We start from the raw sequence: 21,286 nt of genomic DNA, 5'->3' as shown, positions 1-21,286 counted from the left end.
GGGCACGATGCCTTTAATGAGAGGAAAGGATGACTCCGTGACGTTAACTGTATAAGATTCGAGACCCGCAAAACCACCAAGGCTGCACGCTGCACTTGAAAGCTTCGGCAGGAGAGTGCACGGAGGGCGCCATGTATACAAGGAACTCTGGCGCAGGAAGCCCCGTGTGTCACGATTCTCCGAGCGACGCAAGTAAAAACAAGCATTGAAAATGCAATAGGTCTCGTCCTCGTTTAAGTTAAAGCAATTCTGTTTGTAATTAGGTGGCTTTTTAGCTTTGCTTTTATTAGTGTTTTTGCAAACTTTCATGTACATACTATGCATATGTATGCATATATATGTATATGTATGCATGCATTTATATTTGTATTTATATAGATATGCAGATGTATATATATATGTATGTTTATGTATGTATATATATACATATAGATCTAAATGCATATATGTGCATATATATATGTGCATATGTGTGCGCGTAGAGAGGTAGAGGTGTAGAGGTGTAGAGAGAGAGAGGTAGATAGGTAGCTGGAGATAGAGGTGCAGAGAGGGAGAGGTAGAGGGAGAGGTAGAGAGAGAGAGGTAGAGCGAGGTAGAGAGAGAGGTACAGAGTGGTAGAGGGAGAGGTAGAGTGAGAGGTAGAGAGGTAGAGATAGAGGTAAAGAGAGAGAGAGAGGTAGAGAGAGGTAGAGAGAGGTAGAGGTAGAAAGAGGTAGAGAGAGAGAGGTAGATATGTACAGAGCGGTAGAGAGAGGGGTACAGAGCGGTAGAGGGAGAGTTACAGAGCGGTAGAGGGAGAGGTACAGATAGAGGTAGAGAGAGGTAGAGAGGTAGATAAAGAGAGAGGTAGAGAGAGAGATAAAGAGTTAGAGAGGTAGATGTAGCGAGGTAGAGAGAGAGATCGAGAGAGAGGTAGAGAGAGAGATCGAGAGAGAGGTAGAGAGAGAGAGAGGTAGAGAGAGACAGGTAGAGAGAGAGAGGTAGAGAGAGAGTGGTAGAGAGAGAGTGGTAGAGAGGGAGAGGTAGAGAGGTAGAGGGAGAGGTAGAGGGAGAGGTAGAGAGAGGTAGAGCGAGGTAGAGATAGAGATGGAGAGAGAGGTAGAGAGAGAGGTACAGAGAGGTAGAGAGGTAGATGTAGCGAGGTAGAGGTTGCGAGGTAGAGAGAGGTAGAGGTAGAGCGAAGTAGAGAGAGAGGTACAGAGGTAGATGTAGCGAGGTAGAGAGAGAGGTAGAGGGAGAGGTAGAGAGGGAGAGGTAGGGAGAGGTAGAGCGAGAGAGGTAGATGTAGCGAGGTAAAGAGAGGAAGAGGTACAGAAGTAGAGAGGTAGAGAGAGAGGTAGAGAGAGAGAGGTAACCGTAGAGAGAGGTAGAGAGGTTGAGAGAGAGGTAGAGAGAAAGATCGAGAGAGGGGTAGAGATAGAGAGGTAGAGAGACAGGGGGTAGAGAGAGAGGGGTAGAGATGGAGAGGTAGAGAGAGGGGTAGAGATAGAGAGGTAGAGAGACAGGTAGAGAGAGAGAGGTAGAGACTGGTAGAGAGAGGTAGGGAGAGAGAGGTAGCGAGAGGGAGAGGTACAAAAAAAATCATTCCTACAGAAACATAACATAACGCATACAAATGTACCTTTGTATAGCTGCGCTCCGCCATGCTCTCCGCTCGCTTGGCAATGGGGCCCGTAATCACGCCGGACCTGTAAAAAAATAAACATATTAAACAAACACACAATATAAAATAAAACAGACTCTTACCTCCATGTACCTGCGCTCCGCCCTGCTCTCTGCTCGTTTGGCAAGGGGGCTCGTAATCGCGACAAACCTAGGAAAAGAAACAACATTAACAAAAAACAACTTTAAAAAATAAAAAAACTCTTACCTCCGTGTAGCATTAAGCGGGCAGTTACAAAGTATCCCCTTCAAACTCTCCCACCATTTGCACATTAAAATAACCGCGTAACAACAAAGTAGCTAATAATAATACAAAGTAGTATGCAAACATACAATGCATTCCACACACACAAAAAAAGTGCAGTAAGCTAATATTAAATCTACTGTGTCACGCCGCCAGTAAAAGATCCAAACCCGCTAGGCGTGGCTAAAAGGAGACAGGGTGGCAACAAGTAGGGATTGACATGCCTTCGGTGCAATCATTGCACTGCCTTTGGCATAATTCGTGATGCCAAACAAAGCGCACAAATGAAAACTGAAGGCAGAGCTGGGACAAGGCTCTGAATCCGTATTAATTCCAAGAAGCCCTCTCCATGGCGAGGGCAGCGCATGCGCTGCTTTCGCCAGGCCGAGACCTAAAAAAATCTGAGTTAATGTGTATTTTTTGCCAGGGTAAACAGCGCCCACCCAGCACTTTCTCTGTGGACGTCAAGAGCCACAGCTGCAGAGTGACTGTATCCGCATATCGGCATGCAATGCACATAGTACAAACCCAAACAATGAAATGGAAGGTGGTTTTAACCAATTTTACCCTGCACTTTCAAGGGTTGACCCAGAGTGTTAGGTCTTAATTAGGGGTTGTGGATACTTTTTAATGCCAGCAGACTTTTGCGAAGTTCTTGATTTTCACATTTGTTTCCCGGTTTAACTTCGGCTTTGCAGAAGTAAAACCTTTCTGCACAGTGCAAGATAATGTTCTCTGCTCCAATACATCATTTCCACTCAGGTCAACCCCAGCCAAGATCGAAAATGGTTGCAGTATTTTTCACTACAGATTTGATATTTTTAACACAATAACAAATGTACAGTAATTGTTTCTCTGCAGTTTACCTTTTGGCAAATAGTTTGTTCTAAAAGTCCAGATTTTCACGCAAATGTGGAGAAACCACAGAGGTGCTTTTTCCACAGAAATGCAAAACTTTTGTGAGGAAAATGCTTTTAAACCTCACACATCCAGCTTCACACTGGTCTAACTAGAAATTAGGAGAGGAGACTCAGGCATTTGTAAGGGCAGAGGTTCACTGGCGTATATGGAAACGTTTTAAAAATCGACATGCCAAAGCCTCAGATCTAAAGTCTCGTAGATTTGGGGATGAGTCAGTTACATCATGTAAGGGTCCTCAGCTTTTTAGAGGTACCAGACGGCCTCTTTGCCTGTGCATCTTTCGCAATCAGAAAGCCATAGGTGTGATAGAAGTAGAAGAGTGACAAAGACACAGAAGAGGCAGGGTCAGAGGTTGAACAGAGCATGCATGAACTGGAAAAGGCATGCTGGAAGCTAAGCATCCTGGCATCATAGGAGGGTCTTAAAATGACTGTGGGTGTTCTGGGGACTAAAGATCTGCGCAGAGAATGTGGATCTTGTGGGGTCACAGAGTAAACTGACAAGTTTTAAGGGCGGGGCTATTTTGGAAGAGATGTGAAGGATGCATAGGGTCTTTCCAAGCAAATGTCATGTTTGTGGAAAGGCCTTTCATGAGGTCAATGCTTGGGATTTTGACTTAAATTGCTACAAAGACATGATGTTTGCAGTTTTTAGGCTTTCCTTTTGGAAGTCATTGCTTCATTCGTGTTAGTCCCTTATCTTGTCAAATGAAAGTCCAGGATTGGGAAAGTTAAGGTGCTGTTAATACAGAGTCACTCTCTATCCTGCAGGTATGACTTTTGCGGTGTATCATCAGGTATGTGGCTTCTTAACTCCTCCCACCAAGTGCACAAAGTCTTTTGTAACCATGTTCTCTCTTCTCCTCTTTCACAATTCTGTTCCACGGTTATCTCTATCCTTGCCTGCTTGTCATTCTCTGCTTCTAGGCCTCTTGAATTGTCAGTCTACTTTGATGCCCGCCTCCTTTCCTGCCCCCTCCGCCAACAGCTCTAACCCAAACAATGTCTATAGTTTTTCTGCAAAATTATAACTCAGTAAACTATTATTTTTAAACTCCCTTACAATGAAGTTACTGTTAAAGATTGCATCATTCAGGGGCATTGGACCGTGTTTGGTTAGATGTGAATCATCAACTCGTTCTGCATTCCTCGTCCATTACTTACTTTTGCTGTTTTAAGGCCATGCCTCCCTTTAGCGCCCCGCCACAAGTGCCATTTCGCACTTTCTTCAACAAAGCCCAGTACTGTATGAGACCCATCCCACCCCGAATTCACATGGTGGCTTCAGATTAGAAGACTCTTGCACGCCACTCTGCACGGCAGAGGATGAAAGTGTTGTGCTCCTTCTTGTGAAGGGCACGGCCTGGGTTTGGGGCAAACAGTGGATGTTACAGTAGTACCTGCCTCATTGAAAATGTAGACTTTCCAGTCAGTTCAATGCACGACCCACAACACCTGATCCTTCAAAGTTACACAAGTGCCAAGGTCCTGCGTGCTTCTGATATACTGTATAAATCTCACGTCGCATACCGCTACCTGTTTGGCTTTCTTGATGGCAGATGCAGACTACATTTTAACTGTTGAAAGCCAGTGGCTTCTTTGCTGACCCACATCCCTCCACGTTAATTGAAAATGTGTTTGTGTTGAGTTATATTTGTTTTGGGAATTTGTGTAATCCTGATTCATTGAGTTCAGGAGGATTCCTCCTTCCTGCATAACAAACAAGCAAACTCTCTCAGACACTTTAAACATGCCTATTTCAAAGTGGAATAATTTGCTAAAATACGTTCCGTTGATTTAAGGCTGAAAACGAATGATTAAGTGCCACATTAATGCAGCATAATTTAAAAAATGTGTGCCGCAATATCCTGTGGGGTCTGATTATAATGGCAACGATCAAATAAGTCAATTGCAGGTGCTCGTCCAAAAGGAGGGCTTTGGTCAGTGTTTCAGCAAATAGCGACCAAAGTCTGTAGGGCAGGTCAAGAGGGGTATCCCAGCAAAGAGAAGCTTCTAGGGGGTGGCTGCCTAGACCTTCTAAAACACCCGCCAACTGCCCCACCATTAGGATTAGTCACATACAAATGCAGATTAGTGTGTAAGGAAGTCATAGCAGTTAACAAGTGCTAACAGGGTTGTCACACTCATTCAGAAACAGACAATGCGATGGTGAATGAGCCAAGTAGCATGCACATTTTGCCATCACAACAACTACTTCTCTAGGATCAGAGTGTAAAACTAGTAATGCGACTGCGTATTGACTAAAATCCAGGAGCTTGCATACAGGCTTGTGCCATTTTTCACATGGTCGAGCATAGGCAACAAAAAAATAAAATAATGAAGTTTCATCTTTTGAGTTGCAGGAGGGGCACTTGCTAGAACTACAGTATTTTTCCTACCATTTGACACAGACGCTATTTACAGGCAAGACCCCGTACCTCCATTTTGAATAAAGTTGCAGTGCTAAGCACCCTGGGACAAGTTCAAGGAACTACTCATAGGCAGGAATAATCTTAAAGTCTAGAAAAGAATCTGTAATCCAACAAGGAGCTATAGAGGGATAATAAATGCCAGGCCACCCTCCACTCAATTTATAATCCAACAACAAAGACCTGGCAAAAAAAAGCCACTTACCAACAATTTTTACATGTAAATACGTAGGATTACTTATAGGGTAATATATAAATCTATTTCTCCTAAATCAGTCATTCTTTTCATGAACTCTGAATAAATCCCCTGTGCCATGCAACTTAGTATTTAATAATTCCCAAAATGTGAAAAGACCAGCCACAAATAAAGTCACTCAACCAACACCCATCAAAAGAAAATATATCTCATAAAAATGATGAGGAAAAGAGAAAAAATGTGGAGAAATGAGAAAGTATCTCACGTGCTCACCACCAGAGGAGCTGCTGGCAGGTACTCACCAGCTTGCCCATGTTTTTATCATCATTGATAACTTTCTCATAAAGGAAAAAATTGTGTACAGAACAAAGAAGTGTGAAAAAAATGTTTTTGAAAGAATATAAGCAAAACCCCAAAGAAAAGAGACCTGTGAAGTCTCAAGTAAAATTAGGTCTAACTCACGTATAGACTTCCAATTTCTTTATTTCATTGCGTGAATTATCTCAAAGTTAAAAACACAGTCATGTCGTATAACCACATCAAGGATGGACAACATGTTTCATTGCCAGCAACTTGTCCCTACTGACAGACTCCCATTTTAGCGCCTGCTTGTTCAAAATGGGCAGTTGTCCCATTAAGTTCGCACCGGTTTTTATTGAGTCCCCGACCTGTTAAGGATCAGCTTAAGGGCATTATGGTGACTATCGTGACACTCAACAACCACCCTTTCTACAAGGGAGGGGCACAGTTAAGATAAGAATGTATAGTCGATGCGGCTCATTTGTAAAAGTCGCTTAAAGGTATGGGCACCTCTGCGGTCCGAGATTGGCCTACCATTACATGCTCTAAGGCCTAAACAAAGAGCTAAACTCATCAGCTAACTGATGGCCACTGTGTGTCTTTTTCGAGGCTTTAAGTCTAGCTGTGAAATACCCCAGCCCAACGGGGAATAAGGGCTGAAAACGTTACATTAAAATCGCCCGCTACAACAATGTGGTCTTTAAGAGGTAAAGCATCAATGGCTTTCTCAAGAATTAGAAGGGTACTGAATGGCCTATTCGCCCCGCTTAACCTATTGTAGACGTTACAAATATAGTAGGGGAACCCACCCCAGAGCAAGGGACAACCCCAGGATATCCATGGAATTTTGTTTGAGCATTCTAATCATAAAGGCTAGCAAGTTCTTAACCCAAATAATTAAGCCACCCACTGACCGACCCGTTCCCGGTGAGATAGCTGGACAATAGAAAGTTGTGATCCCAGTTCTGTATACTGGCTGGTGCACCAGGTTTCTTGCAGCATACGTAAATCGAATTAGTCAATAAAAAAACCCTGACCGGATCAGCCAGCTTGGAGTTAAGGCCAGCAATGTTTCAGGATTAAGCATTCCAAACTTCAGGTTGCAGACTTGCAGTGGGGAACGATAAGGATGGAGCTGCTGGGGGAGTTAGCAGTCAAATCTCAAATGATTCAGTATCCCTATACAGAGATGTGGTTGACACATCCTCCGCTGTAGTCTTGGGCGCATTGAGCTTTAAGCAAATCTTTGGTGGTATAGGGGCGGAAATGCACCTCCAGGACAATGGGGTTATCTGCTGTGTTGCGGGAAGCCAGAGTGAGCTCAACATAGTCTATATCACCTGCAGAGGATGGCATACGTTTCACTCCAACAATGTCCTGGTGGATGACAGATGGGCATTTCCGCACATGGTGTATCCAATGGATCACTTTATTAATCAAAGTGTCATGATTATAAGGCCTCCCCACCATATCCGAATCTTCCAACCTCTGCCCTGGTCCCTGGGGATGCCTAGGTGGGCGAAGAGTCTGTGATGGAGGAATAGACTGCCCGGAATAGGGCCGCAGGAACATTTCCTCAGTATGAGAGGCTTGATGCATAATGCCCAATAAAATTGGATCTCCCATTGGCGGCAGTTGGGGTAGGGATGACATAGCTCTATGTAGATAGATTAAATATTTTATCCGGGCTCTCAGTTCGTTTACGTCGGTTTTTAGTTCTGCAACTGACTTTATCAAGACTTGAACCACTTCTGGCAAGGAGCCATTCGAGTTCCCATAAACCCTGGGTCCACCACAGGGTTCAACTCAACATCATCGGGCCTGAGATAGCCAAAAAGGCATATAAGTTGCTGCATGTAACGCTAGGAATTACAGAGAGCGGAGGCAAGTAAACGACAGAGGCAAGAACGATGTCCGAAGAGTTTGCCACAATGTCACCATTTCTTATAATGGGGGAGTGAGAGTGTGACAACGGGCTGCAACCGAGAAGCTTTAGTCCTGTGCCCAGTGTTTTTTGTACAAATGTCTGCAAGGATTTGCCGAGCTCTTAGGGGCAGGAATTTAGACTGCAGCAGCGTTTGCACCTCCTCAATCAAATGATCTAAATCTGCTAGGGTTTTTCTGCTAGTTGCCAGAGTAGACTTTTTCTTGGATGTGGAGGCCTTCATAGACTTCTGCAACAGCTTCCTTTTCCCCAATTTAGAGTATGCTAATTCAACAGCAGAAACCATGGATCACTGATAAATATGTCTTACTCCACAGATCCAGGCTCTGCGAACGAACAAGAGAAAGTTCGTACTGTAAGGTACAGCAGATATAAGGGTGGTGGCCCAGCCCAGCTCAGCCTCCTCCAGGCGACGACAGGCACAAGATGGGCTCGCCCTTGGCGCGCCAATGCTGCACTGTTGATGCAGCGTTATATGTGCTTGGCAGTTGCTTTCCTCCCCCACACATTTGCTGGTGATCAAGGGCGCATTCAGGTGCAAGGAATAGTGGACAGGTAGTCCCCTGCAGGTTCGGCGGGTGTGGGCTTTCATCTCAAATTTAGAGATGTTAAAGCAGCAGGGCCGGACTGAGAACCAAAACCGGCCCTGGCAAAGTGCTCGGCCGGCCCTAGCCCCCCCATAGGGGCTTGGGGGTGCCACCGAGCTCTTTGCGAGGGCCGGTTTTCGGCCGATTTTGTTACAGGGCCGATTTTGCAGCTATGCTGCAAAAACAGCCCTGTAACAAAAACGAGCCCTAGGGGCCTAAAACCAACCCCCACCCGTGCAGCGCACCGGGGGATTGCCTGGTGCTCGCGACGGCCAATCCGGCCCTGTAAAGCAGATGCTTACAGTGTAAAATGTAACTGTAGAGTAATTCCATCTGTATAAAAAATGCTTACAGTGAAGCGTATGGATCATGGAGCTCCTCTTGGGGAAGGAGGAAAATGTAAGTGCCCCATCTCTTGACAATGTACTGCATGTTTAATAATGCTAAAATTAATTATAGTCCAGTAGTTCCACATTGTAGAATTATTAGTTGCATGAAAATATAAACAGACAAAATGAACAATATAATAATTTTCTATATATTTTTATTTCTAGTCTGTGGAGACATTCCAAGCTAAAATGACAGAAGCAGAAAAGCAGGCCTCTCTGCGCTACAGGGACAGAGATGACAGAAGGTCAGGCTGGAGAAAAGGTAAATATTCAGACACGGACTCCAGCGAAGCAGGAAAACGAGGTGGAAACGCGAACCAAACCCAAAGAGAGGCCGAAGATCGATGTAAGATCCCGTCAAATGGAAGTCCCAAGAATAGGTATAGTGAGTCTTCTCAGGGGAAGGAGTACAAAAAACATTTTGAGCACAGGTCAAGGTATGATGAGAGAGACGCTACGAAGTCCAGTTCGGGAACAGAACTAAAAGATTATGAGTTCAGGACTACAAAAGGGGATCTTAACCCCAAGAACAGACAAGAAGGGGCCTCTAATGTGAGTGGTCAGAAATGTAAGTTTTTGAAGCCATCTGACGATGATGAATTTTCCTACAAACACAGAGATAGAAACTCTGAAAGACAGAAGAGTTCTGCATTGCCTGCTCAGGGCCCTTTGAGGAAGGGATTCCGAAAACCTGTGTATGAAAATGAAGATGTTCCAGCACTGGGCAGTGAGCATGCAAAAGACACAAGACCTAAGGAAGAATCCCATCAGAAGTCCGAGCCATCACAAAAGAAGATTACCACGGTAGAGAACTCACCCAAAGAAAAAGAGCATGAACCAGTTGGAGAGCACTTGGTGTGCAGCACAGATAAGCGTGACCTGTCACCAGAGAGGAATATATCAACCTCCAGGTATTGTCCGTTTGCTCATTGGAAACCTATTTGTAGGAATTCATGTTGAAGTAACAAAATAGCAAGATAATACTGCCACATAATGTGCCACACAATTTGCCTTAAATTACCACGTGCTTGTCAAACCTGACACAAGTTATGCAGCAGAGCTGACTAACTTGCAAGAGTTCAATAGTTTGAGCAGTGCAGATAGGTTTTTAAGAAAAAAAAGCATTATTCACCAACAAATAATGATCTTATCCTGCGTGACAGCCACAGAAACAAAATGAACATTATCCGGTCCATCTCCCAGAAAAAAATAGTTTGTTTAAAACATACAGCATTGAAATCAGAAAAACACAAGACTGCATATGCACACTTTATGTATGTAATATAAGCATTGGAAAAGTCAGTAGGTCTTGGCTTAGCTGAGCTATTGTTTTTTTTCCAGTGCTTTTTGCTGTATGCACGTGTAGCTGACAACCTTGAAATGGGCTCAAACAAAACCCATTTCAAATATGGTCTTCGATGCGCATGCATGCATCGTATGACATGTGCATTGCATCACATGTGACACCACACAGGCAGTTCTTTTTAATGTTCCTTTTTAACGGTTGGATGGTGGTGTTAGAATAGTACATAGATATATATATATTTTTTTAAATAGATGTGTGGAAAGTACGAACATTAGCTCGTATGTGTTTTCACCCCAGGAACTGGGATGGGGAGTGGGATGATAGGGCGGAATGTAGAGAACACAGGGTAGAGATAGGAAAAACAAGGAAGGGATCCCAATAAAACACTGGCGCTCTAATGATGTTCTGAAAGTAGAAAAAAAGCGGTGGCAATAACAGTTGGTCAGGCCTTTTGCAAAGGTGCTACTCGATGCCGCTCTCGCTTCAAATATGTAAGTGCTTAAAAAGTCTTTCACGAAGCTCCAGCACCGCTTTCTCTGCAGAAAAGAGAAACAGCAAGAACCTCAGAATTACCCAACACATATGCCATTCAACTAAGGAATGAGAAAAATAAATAAAACGAGCGCATGGTTGGCTCATTTTAGTTTGAATGGTTTATAACTAGATATATTTTGTAGAGTAGAAAGGCCTCAAAATGAGTGTATAAAAAGGAAGGATACCTTACAGGATCATCAGAACAGGGGTCTCTTAACACCTGACCAGACAACAAAAGACTGCCCAAGTGACTGGACGGGTAATCCTTACCTATCTGTATAATCTTAGAGCTGTCCCTAATGCATGCAAATGGTGATGTGATGCCCCGTCACAAAAACTTCTGAATTGCCTGCTATGGAAGAGCAGACCTGCCAACTCACACAGTGCCACCGTGGCGCACAATATCTGATCCCATCACACAGTTACGCGGTGAGGAGCCGATATCACATGGTGGGAGGGAAAATGATCTGAAACCCACTGTAAACAGTGGATTTCCAGCTTGTTTTCAGAGGCTTTGAACTGCCGACTTCCAATAAGGGGTTTGAAAACACCACAGGACGTCGGCACCAGCCTCAGCATGCTTTTTTTTCTTTTTGGGGAGGAGGTTTGGGGGTGGGAAAGGGGCAAAAGCGCCTCTTAGGTTCTTTTCAGCACAAGGCTACGCCTCCTCCAAGACCCCGCTCTCTCCTCACACAGTGAGATTTTTAGGTCGAGCCTCGCCAGCGTGCATGCGCTGTCTGCAAGACCTACTGTCATCAGTAATATCACTCTATTCCCGACTGCTACTTACCATTCGTTCAACTCCTGCGTCGCACTTTGTTGCTGCCTCCTAACTGGTACAGTCAGTGATACATTTCTTCCATTCAGCTGAGGAGGACCGGCTGAGTACAGTGTTATGCTTGCAGTGCTTTTCTGTTGCTTTACGAGAACTACTTTTTTTACTTGTAGCTTTCTGCCCATCTCTTTTCCCACCCCTGAAAACCTGTACCCTACTTGTCTGCCATCGGGGAATACCCCTGCCCAAAACTACCCTTGGCTGCGGGCCTTTCTGCTGTCCCACGTACTAGAGACTATCCCTGTTCAAACGGCTGCCCAAAAATCTGTTCCCCATCTTCAATCCTCACTCTGGTCTTCTGTCTCCCTTGCTCCCTGCTAAGCAGGACATCACCTCAAGCCTTGTAACTGTGTAAATCTTACAGGAACTCACCCAACTGTGAGCCGGAGAAAGCATCTGCGATGTCCTAGCCCTCCCCCGTCACATGACACGCCGTTAACATGCCCTCGAATTTCAACCTGCACATACCAGCCCTGTTGTGATAGTGTGAACTAACAACTTTTTGTGACATGTAACCCTCCCCTAAACTGCACCCCTCTTAACGGGGCTTGTGTGCAACCCGCATGGCGACCCTCCTCATCGCTGTCTCCCATATCACCGCCTAGTTTGCTGTCTTTTCAACAGAAAAAGCTGGCCTCCATGCCCCATCAACACCCTCACTGCCTGGGAAAAACAGCCCCGCAGAGGGACCCACTGTCCTTCCTTTTTGTAACAGGCCCATAAGCCAGGCCCTAGCTGTCCCAAAAATTGTCCAGCACCTTCTGGCAGCCCATGGATACGGGCTTGGTAGATCTATCCCCTTGCTAAGTATGCCCTCTTGGCCACAGAATCAAACACGCCCATGAGTGGCAGCACCGTACTGGCTCCAGCTGCTTTCCTTGTTGCCAAAAGTACTCTTGAGTGTGCCCCTGAGCTCCCAGCACTGTCCAGCCTCCTTTTGCAGTCCACGGCACCGAGCTTATCTTCTCTAATCCCTATCGGTACACAGGACCTCCATGGTCACAGACTCCATGTCATACCCCAGGAATAACTGTGCCGTGCTTATCAGGCTGTCTTCTATGCTGTCAACTACTCCCCAGGTTAACCCATGACCTCCCATAACTGTACAGTCTCCTCTGGCAGTCCGCGTAACAGGCTGGTCAGCTCTAATCACCATCAGCAAACCGTGCCTCCATGGCCACAGTATCATTGCTGATGCCCCTGGGTGCCACTGCCGTTCTGGCCCACTTGTCCTAAATGTTGCCAAGGGTACCCCAAAGGTCACCTCGAACTCCTCCAGCATGTGCTAGTGCCGTTCTGGGCCACCAGTCTTCTATGTTGCCAGTGGTACCCCAATGGTCAACTCTGAGCTCCTCGAGCATGCCCAGCAACCTCAGGCAGCCCTTGGAACCAGTGCCAAAGCCGTTCTGGGCCATGTGTCTACAGAGTTGCCAATGGTACCGCAAAGGTCAAGTCTGAGCTCCTCAAACATGTGCTAGTGCCGTTCTGGGCCACGTATCTTTAGGTTGTCAATGGGACCCCAAAAGGTCAACTCTGAGCTCCTCAAGCATGTGCTTGTGCCGTACTGGTCCATTTGTCTTATATGTTGCCAATGGAACCCAAAGGTTAACTTCGAGCTCCTCAAGCATGCTTAGCGTCCTCTGTCAGCCCTCGAAACTAAATGCGTTTGCTCTATCACAATTAGTAACCAGGCCGCCATGGCCTCCGGCTCCCTTTCACTGCCCTGTATTGACAGCCCCCGACCTGGGTCCTGCTGTCTGCTCTGGTGCCCAATGTACACCAAATCACCTATCATCCCCATGTGCATCTGCTTTATCACAACCATAACCAGGCCTCTGTGGCCACAGGATGGATCTCAATGTCCTAAGAAGGCAGCCCCCAAAACGTGTCCGACTGTCTGCTCTGATGCTCCCATGTACCCCAAATCACCCATGATCCCCAATCGTGTCGGCTGTATCACTATGTTAAACACCGAATCCATCTTAATGTCCAAGAATAACCGCCCCCAAACGGGTCCAGCTGTCTGCTCTGATGCCAAAGGAACCCCCCAAAACCCACATGAGCGCCCTAAAATATCCAGCCATCCCGCGGAAACTGGCCACCCCACAATGAAAACTTTTCTCAATTAGCACGATACCTCAAAATGCCCTGTCCTCCATGACATTTACACTTTGAAAAATAAGCAACAAAGGCCTCTTCCTCCAGTGCGATGCTTTCAAGCGAGCTACCCCCTGCCCAATCCCATTGGATGGAAAACCAATGCTGACCCTTCCATTCTTAAGAATCCCCTGACTGTGCGTGAGCAGTTTCCCTTAACCCCTTGGTCATTAACGTCATTTTTTGATACAATACCTCCACACTCTCAAATTATTTAAAGGTCCAAGTTACTAGGTGTATTAGAAGATGCTCCCCATCCACACCCTTACCCCATTGGCCCATAAGCCTGCTTGTGTCGCTGCGTCCCTGCAGAATTCCGCCATAATAATTGGTAAGAGAAGGTGTGCCTTTAAGCCTGCATGCCTACCTACAGAAATCCCTGGTTTGCTCTCCTGTATTAAGGCTCCCGCAAGCACCAACAGTATCAGCTTTTCTCTCTGATTGCCAGCCTACGACGTGTACCCACAACTACGGGCCCTTCCCGTAGTGTATTCCTTTGGTCCCAAACTCAGCATTCTCCTTCCCTCATACTGTAACACCATCTTGAACTCTTGCACCGAAGCTCCTTCCTCAATTACGCCTGACACCCATATTATGCTGCTGCACTTTTACCTGGTGCTAGAACCGGTGTCCATTCCGGGGCCCGCAATTTGTCCCCTTTTGTTCTCCTCCTGTCGGGTTCTCCACGGTTGTCCTGAGGCCACTGTCCTTTGTCGCCACTTGCCAGCTGAATCAACCTGGAAAATGTCATGAACAAATTGGAGAGATCCTCCCCCATGCCCCCCCCTCCCCCTCAGTACCTCCTGCTAATTATCTTCCACTAAACAATCCCTCGTAGGTCGGGTCGTGACATTCCACGTGTCCGCCCCCATGTGCGGCAGCATTTACGGCCTACCCTCGTGCTTAACTTCACATCCTCATAATACTTTGACAGCATTGACAGAAACCAAAATCTTATCCTTCAAACCTGTGACCCAAACCGGCACACAACTTACCAGTTGTGCAATAGCTCCCTCTAAATCGCTTCACCATTATCCGTATACCCTCATGCCTACTTTGAAGAACCGTACAATAACCTTCCAACCGTACCATACCCCAAATGCTGCTTTCCGAGTCAATTACTGCCAGGGGCAGTACTGTCCCCCTTGGCCTGGTGCACCACCGAAGCTGTACGGGGCCTTCGTGGGGCAGTGATCTTGTGGTCCCCTCTCGCTTTCCAGCCTGGCCGACCGTACTGGGCCCAGCCTTCTCTTCACCACGGGGTAATGGAGCCGTACGGTGCTCTCCTGTGTCTGGAAAGCTGCAGAAGTGATCCCGCTGCAAATACCCCCTCCCTAAATACATTAACCCCCCTTGCGCGCTTGCACTAATTATACGCCTGTTTCCTAATCCCTATGCCTTCCTGGGTTGGTGCTGCTCCCACTACTAGACCTACTCCTACATAACTAAACCCTCAAAAAGGGGCATCTAGGTAAGAGCCCCGGGAGTGGGCGGGGAAATGACACTCTGCTCCGCGGAAAAGCTAAGGAGCTGCCCCCCTTACATGATAAGATATAATGCCCAGAGTAAGGAGATATGCACAAAATGCCGACACATCACTGTGGCCGCAGCTCTGCCAGCAAGGAAATTAATGAAGGGGCTGAGCACCTTCAGCCCCCACCCTTCGCTTGCTTTAACTCACCGAAAGTAAATCTCAAAAGGAGGGGAGGGCAGCATCAGGCGCGAAACTCCCGTTGAGCTCAAAGGGGTCCAGCCCCCACTCCCCCAAGGTGTCAGCCCATGCAGAGGCAGCTGCCCGGGCCCACGCACAGCCACACCGGAATACTGCACTGGTCTTTAAAAGACCATTTACTTGTGAATGAAGCTTTGTTGTTTTTCACCCCTTCTTAGACCCCCTGCATCTTAACTCTGCAGGTTGCTGGAAGAATAAACCCCCCCCCCACCCGAAATTTTTGTAGCCCCCTCCCCGACACGTGCTGCTCCCCTTCTATCCCCCGCACGGGAAATTCTCCCTCCTCCCATCCCCCGGGGCCTCAAACGCATTAATGCGCTGCTAAAAAAGGAGTGCGGGCACCAGGGTAGCCCTGCGTCAAAATGCACCCCATCAGGTTCGCTCTCCGAAGACGAGAGCAGCCCGATTCCCACCTGCGGTCACGTACCTACAAGGGTCACACGAAAACCGCCGCAGCGACGAGGCTCTCCTCCCTGTGGATTTCTCCCGCCCTTACCGACACCTGGCAAATGCCAGAACGCTCGACTGAAACAGAAGCAGTGATGGACAGGCACGGAAAATGTGTGGGTGCCATGACAAAGTAAGGGAAGCAAAAAAATCCCTCACTAATCCAAAATCGGAAAAACTCTGTTCTGCCTACGACCAGCCACCGTGAATACCAGCCACTGTGAATACCAGAATTTGGTGGCTGGTCAAACAAAATGGCTAAATAAATATCCCTTGGGCTATAAAAGAGCCCAATAAGCCCAAAGGGGGCGGAGCAGACGCCTGAGCCGCTCCCATTCCCCAAAATTCAGGGGGGAGGGGGGGGGGGCAGACCTCCCTATGCTCGGCTGCCCCCCACTACCTAGCGCTTGAAATGGCGGGAGTGGCTGCTGGCATTGGGAGGAGTCTGCTTCCCCGTTCCGTCCCTAGCAGTGCTGTGCACCTTTGACTCCTGTTCAGACTATATTTGAAGCCGAGCACGATTGCATTGAGAGACCTGTTTCCGACTGATGTGAATGTTGCTAGCACCCGTGGGGCACGTGAAACTGGATGAGGGCAAATTTTCTGACAGGGTGGCAAACTGGCTAAAAGCCTGAGTCAGTGACACCATTTCTAATGCACTAAGAGGCAGCCTCTGAGGGTGGTTAAGGTGCGAAAGACCAGATTTAATAAAGATTGCTGCCAGCGCTAAGTCACTCAGTCACGTAAAGAGGCAAACACTCTTGCTAGGTTAAGCTTCCCAGTGCAAGAGATTTTGTGTTGGGAAAGTGCTCTTTTTTAGCGCCAATATTACTTTGTGTACACCACTGGGATGTATGTGGGTATTAAAACGACATAAAGAAACTCAATATTTGATTGAATTTAGCATGGAGCTAGCCATGAGGAATGTATTGCAGTCCCAGTACCCTCCACTTCCATCATTACCTTTAGGCTTCAATATGTAGTTTTGTCTTTGAAAGCAGTAGGATTCTTAGAGCTGCACTAATCTACTTAGATTTTGCATCTGGCTTGATAGTGCAACTCTTGCTTTCCTTATGTGATCAACAAAAAACTGTTTTCAGAGTACTACTGAGAGATGAAAGCCACAGGGCAAGATGGTAAAAGTTCACACACTGTCAAGGCAGAACATGCTTTGAACAGCCCGCTCCCCACCTCTTGCATATAATTTACTCACCATGCAATATTACTTTGTCGTGGGGTAATGTGTAAAAGGAAATAGATTTATAATTGCTCATTCACGTCTTTCTTAGAGCCTAACAGTAACATGCTTAGCCATTTGCATTTATAAATTTAAAAGCGCAAACAGCTTTGTGATTTAGCCCACGTTTTCCTCTCTGAAGCTTTAGTTACTCCATTGTGATGAGTTTAATGTTAATCTTTCGTGTTTCGTTGTTTCACTTTCAGGGTCGCTACTGTTTCACGCGTGCTGTTCTTTCAGAAATCTTTGTTTGGATTGTTCTGCTTTCTGTCTGTTCTTAATGTTTGTTTGTTCTGTAGTAGATCCAATTTCCGTGTTTATTTTTTTACAGTTTTCATACAGCCCACATAATTCCACTCACCATCACATACATCCACTCCAAACCAAAACATATGGGTAAAAGACATTATCATTTACAACGCCAATAGCTATAACTCTCACAAATGCAACACCTATTGCATTGCAAATCTACTTTGTGTTCCTCCTTCCACAATAGATTTTGCGATAACTGACAGCTCAGCCAGCTAGTTTCTTGTGTTGCACGTCCATGGCCTGGCGCCCAAAAACCCATATATCACAAGCGGGCGCAGCTGAAACAATTTGTATGTCCAGTTAGAGGGTGTCTTGGTTGAGAGTGTGCCAAAAGCCACTGGAGATGGTGAGCGGGTTGGTCAGATGCGCAGGGGTGCCCGTCGCGATGGCCGTTGGTGATGTCATGGGAGAGATGAGCGTGATGGGGGTGGAAGTAATCTCCAAACGCAAGGCAGGGTGGGACGCAAGACAAGGGTATGCGCTTCGAGAGCCATAGAGAGGTGAGGAAGGGAAGGCACGGTATTGGCTAGACGCAGAGAAGAGGGCGAGGAAAGGGAAGAGAGAAGGTCTCTTAAACAGAGACAAACAGGTGAGGTACAGGAAGTTCAGAGTCTGCGATGCAGACCCTCACATGTGAGGAAAGGCAAGGCATGAGGTCTGCGGAAAGAGTTGGCGGGAGGCAAGATGTGAGGTTCGCGAGGTCTAAAGAAACCGGTGATGGAGAGCAAGGTGGGCAAAGAAAACACGTGAGGTATGTGAGGCAGAACCTCCTGTTGGAGGGTGGTAGGTGTCTGCCAGGCTGTAGCCAGTACAGTCCTTGGGCACAAGCGGTCACAGCGCAAGTCGGAGGAGTTTATTGGCATAGGAATCCCTGTTCTCAATCCCAGCGCACCACTCCCCACTTGACAGAATGGTGTGATCCTCTGCATGGATTTACCAGCACATCTGAGGGAGTTTAGGAGAAGGCATCACCACTCTCTATTGTTAGCGCTTTAAAAAGATTGTGCATTCACACTCTGGGGGGGGGGGGGGGGGGGGGGGGGACGTTCGGCTACAGAATAGCAGGGCTCGCCCAGAAAGGAGGAGAGAATGTGGCGTATGGGCCAGAGCTGTCACACTGGAACTGAGGAACTAGGTTCGAGTATCGGCGTCGGCTCAACATCTCGTGATTCTTGGCATATTGCTTACGCTTCCTGTGTCTACAAGAATAAATGTAACTGGTGCTCGTAGAAAGCGCTCCAATAACTTCGCGCTACATAAAACTGTATTAAAAAAAAAGAGAGAAGGGGAAAAAAAGCTTGACCTTTGAACCCAGCGTGCACCTTGCACGCAGTGTTCCAGGAGACGTGTCCTGTCCGTCCGGCGCCATCCATCAAACACTTGGGGAAGTGAAGGTTGGAGTCTCTCATTTCACAACAGGGACAGAAGCAAATGTTCCCCCCCCCCCCCCCCCCTTTTGGGATGTCGGGGTTTGTGATGACCCCAAGGCGAACCAAGGAGGAGGGCCGGAAGAGGCGGCAAAGCCCAGGGGGCAAAAGGGCGCAGCATGTCTCTGGAGTTTCTACTGCAAAGACTGGCACACGCTGTTTGTTTTTTTAAAAAGTAGGCTGATCTAAGTAACAAAACAATTATGAATAGTTTGGTATTGGGGAGATAAGACATGTTAATGTTCATTGCTTGCACCTAGGTCAAATAGACCCTTCACATGTCTCATCTTTGGTGAGAGAGCATGTTGTTTTCCATAAAAGTAAATGGCAGGATGTTTAGTTATTGCCTAAATATGTCCCATTGTCCCATGTGTTGTTTTTTGTGAGAGATGTGTGTAGTGTATATTTCCTAAGGTTTTCAGTAATGTTTACTTTGTGCTCGTGATCAATGTCCTATTTGAAATAAGCCTTGTAGTAAACAGTAGAGTCTGCCATGAAGCACACGAGTTGGAACCCTTCAACCATTCATGAATTCATATATTTTTTTTAAACCGAAAAACACCAGTGAATGTGCTACGAAGGAAAAAACATACATATATTTTACAGAATAGTACCTCTGGCATTTTCATAGTTAAAAGTTCCTTTTAACACAGGTTCTGCATTATTCCCAATAATTTTTTCATAATTCAGTAAAAAGGTCACTTAATATGCTAAAGTAAATATTTAGAAATATTGGTATTCACATTTATAGAAATCTATCCATGCAATAATAAAACTACTGTAGGCCATGATTATAATTCTGTCCTCTAGGCAGTGTTGCAGCTGTGTCTCTGTTCCCAACAGTAATTCCAGTGGAAATCCCTCATTCCAAGTCCTCTAGACTGTGTTGAGAGCTGCTTCTCTGGTCTCATCTGTAAATCCTCATTCTAAGTCCTCTACACAGTCCTGCATCTGCTTCTTTGGTCCTTTTAGTAATTACTCCATTATGAGTTCTCTAGACAGTGCTGTAGCTGTGTCTATGTTCCCAGTGGTAATTCCCCATTCTTAATCCTCTTGGCAGGGCTGCAGCTGTGTCTCTGTTCCCAGTGGTAATTATTAATTCATTCTCTAACCAGTTCTGTTAGTTGCTTCTCTGGTCCCAGTGGTAATTCCTCATTCTACGTCCTCTAGGCAGTGCCTTCTCTGGTCCCAGTGGTAAATCCTCATTCTAAGACCTCTAGGCAGTGCTGCTAGCTGCTACTCTGGTCCTGTCGGTAATTATACATTCTTAGTACTCTAGCCAGTGCTGCAGCTGCTTCTGTGGTCCCAGTAGTAATTCCTCACTCCTAGTCCTCTAGGCAGTGCTGATAGATGCCACTCTGGTCCTGTCAGTAATTCCTCATTCTAATTCCTCTAGGCAGTGCTGTTACAGTGCAAACACAAGGAGATGATGGACGGAGAGCTGAAACTTTTCAGACACTCACCCACAGTCACAGATCTGGGTTGAACCCATCATCGTTCTTTAGCTCACTTCGCCACCTCAGTTCAGACCCAGCTATATGCAAATCAGTCTTGACCCTGTGATTGTCTGAAAAGTTTCACCTCTCCATCCGTAAATGTAAATGCTAGCATTTGTAAAGCGCACAGCTACCTCCGGAGAGCTGTCCCGGCGCTGGGGGCCGTCTAGAAGATTAAGGAAGCTATTGACCAGAGTCACATGGTGCTAGGTTAACCTGCCGCCGGAGCCGGGGATCGAACCGTGAACTCTGAGGTCCGGAGTCAGGCACCCTGGCTGCTGCGCCCCACCTCTTCCATCATCTCCTTGTGTTTTCTTTGTTCATCCTAAGTTGGCAGGGTATGCTCAGAGGTGGGCCCCTTGCTCACTTTGCCACTGGATTCAAGGTAGCCTGGCTGATGAGGGTTTCTACCCCGAAACCAGTCCCAGGATACTTGTTTCCAGTCCAGGCAAGACCTGGCTTGGCAGTTCGGGCTTGACTGTTCCCATGAGGCACAAAGTCAAGACTGATTTGCATATGGCTGGGTCTGAACTGGGGTGGGGAAGTGAGCTAAAGAACAATGATGGATTCAACCCAGATCTCTGACTGGGGGTGAGTGTCTGAAAAAGTTTAGCCCTCCGTCCATCATCTCCTTGTGTTTGCAGTGCTGTAACAGTGTCTCTGGTCACAGTGGTCATTCACCATTTAATACTGCTAGCTGCTTCTCTGGTCCCAGTGGTATATCCTCATTCTAAGTCCTCTAGGCAGTGCTGCTACCTGCTTCTCTGGTCTCATTGGTAATTCCTCATTCTGAGTCCTCTATACAGTGCTGCAGCTGCATTTCTAGTTCCAGTGGTAATTCCTCATTTAAAGTCCTTTTGGCAGTGCTGCAGCTGTGTCTCTGTTCCCAGTGGTAATTCCTCATTCTTAGTCCTCTAGGCAGCGCTGCTAGCTGCTTCTCTGGTCTCATTGATAACTCCTCATTCTAAGTCCTCTAGGCAGTGCTCCAGCTATGTCTCTGTTCATACATCCACCACACTCCAAACCAAAACACATAGATAAAATACATTGTCATTTACAACCCCAATAGATCTAACTCTGACAAATATAAGACCTATTACATTGCAAATGCTTGTTGTTTTAGTTGGCAGG

The 21,286-nt window shown here is 46.5% G+C and overlaps 1 protein-coding gene across 1 annotated transcript in view; it reads left to right on the top strand.

Annotated features, from left to right (window-relative positions):
• Positions 1 to 21,286, top strand: part of CWF19L2 (CWF19 like cell cycle control factor 2) — a 926,849-nt gene that overhangs the window by 341,316 nt on the left and 564,247 nt on the right. Inside the window, exon 8 of the mRNA XM_085621485.1 lies at positions 8,838 to 9,583. Within this exon, the coding sequence (XP_085477611.1) occupies positions 8,838 to 9,583 (746 nt within the window). The remainder of the gene's footprint in view (positions 1 to 8,837; positions 9,584 to 21,286) is intronic.

Source organism: Triturus cristatus, chromosome 8 (assembly GCF_964204655.1).
Source record: "Triturus cristatus chromosome 8, aTriCri1.1, whole genome shotgun sequence".
NCBI classification, from domain to species: domain Eukaryota; kingdom Metazoa; phylum Chordata; class Amphibia; order Caudata; family Salamandridae; genus Triturus; species Triturus cristatus.
This window is presented reverse-complemented; position numbering and strand designations above follow the sequence as displayed.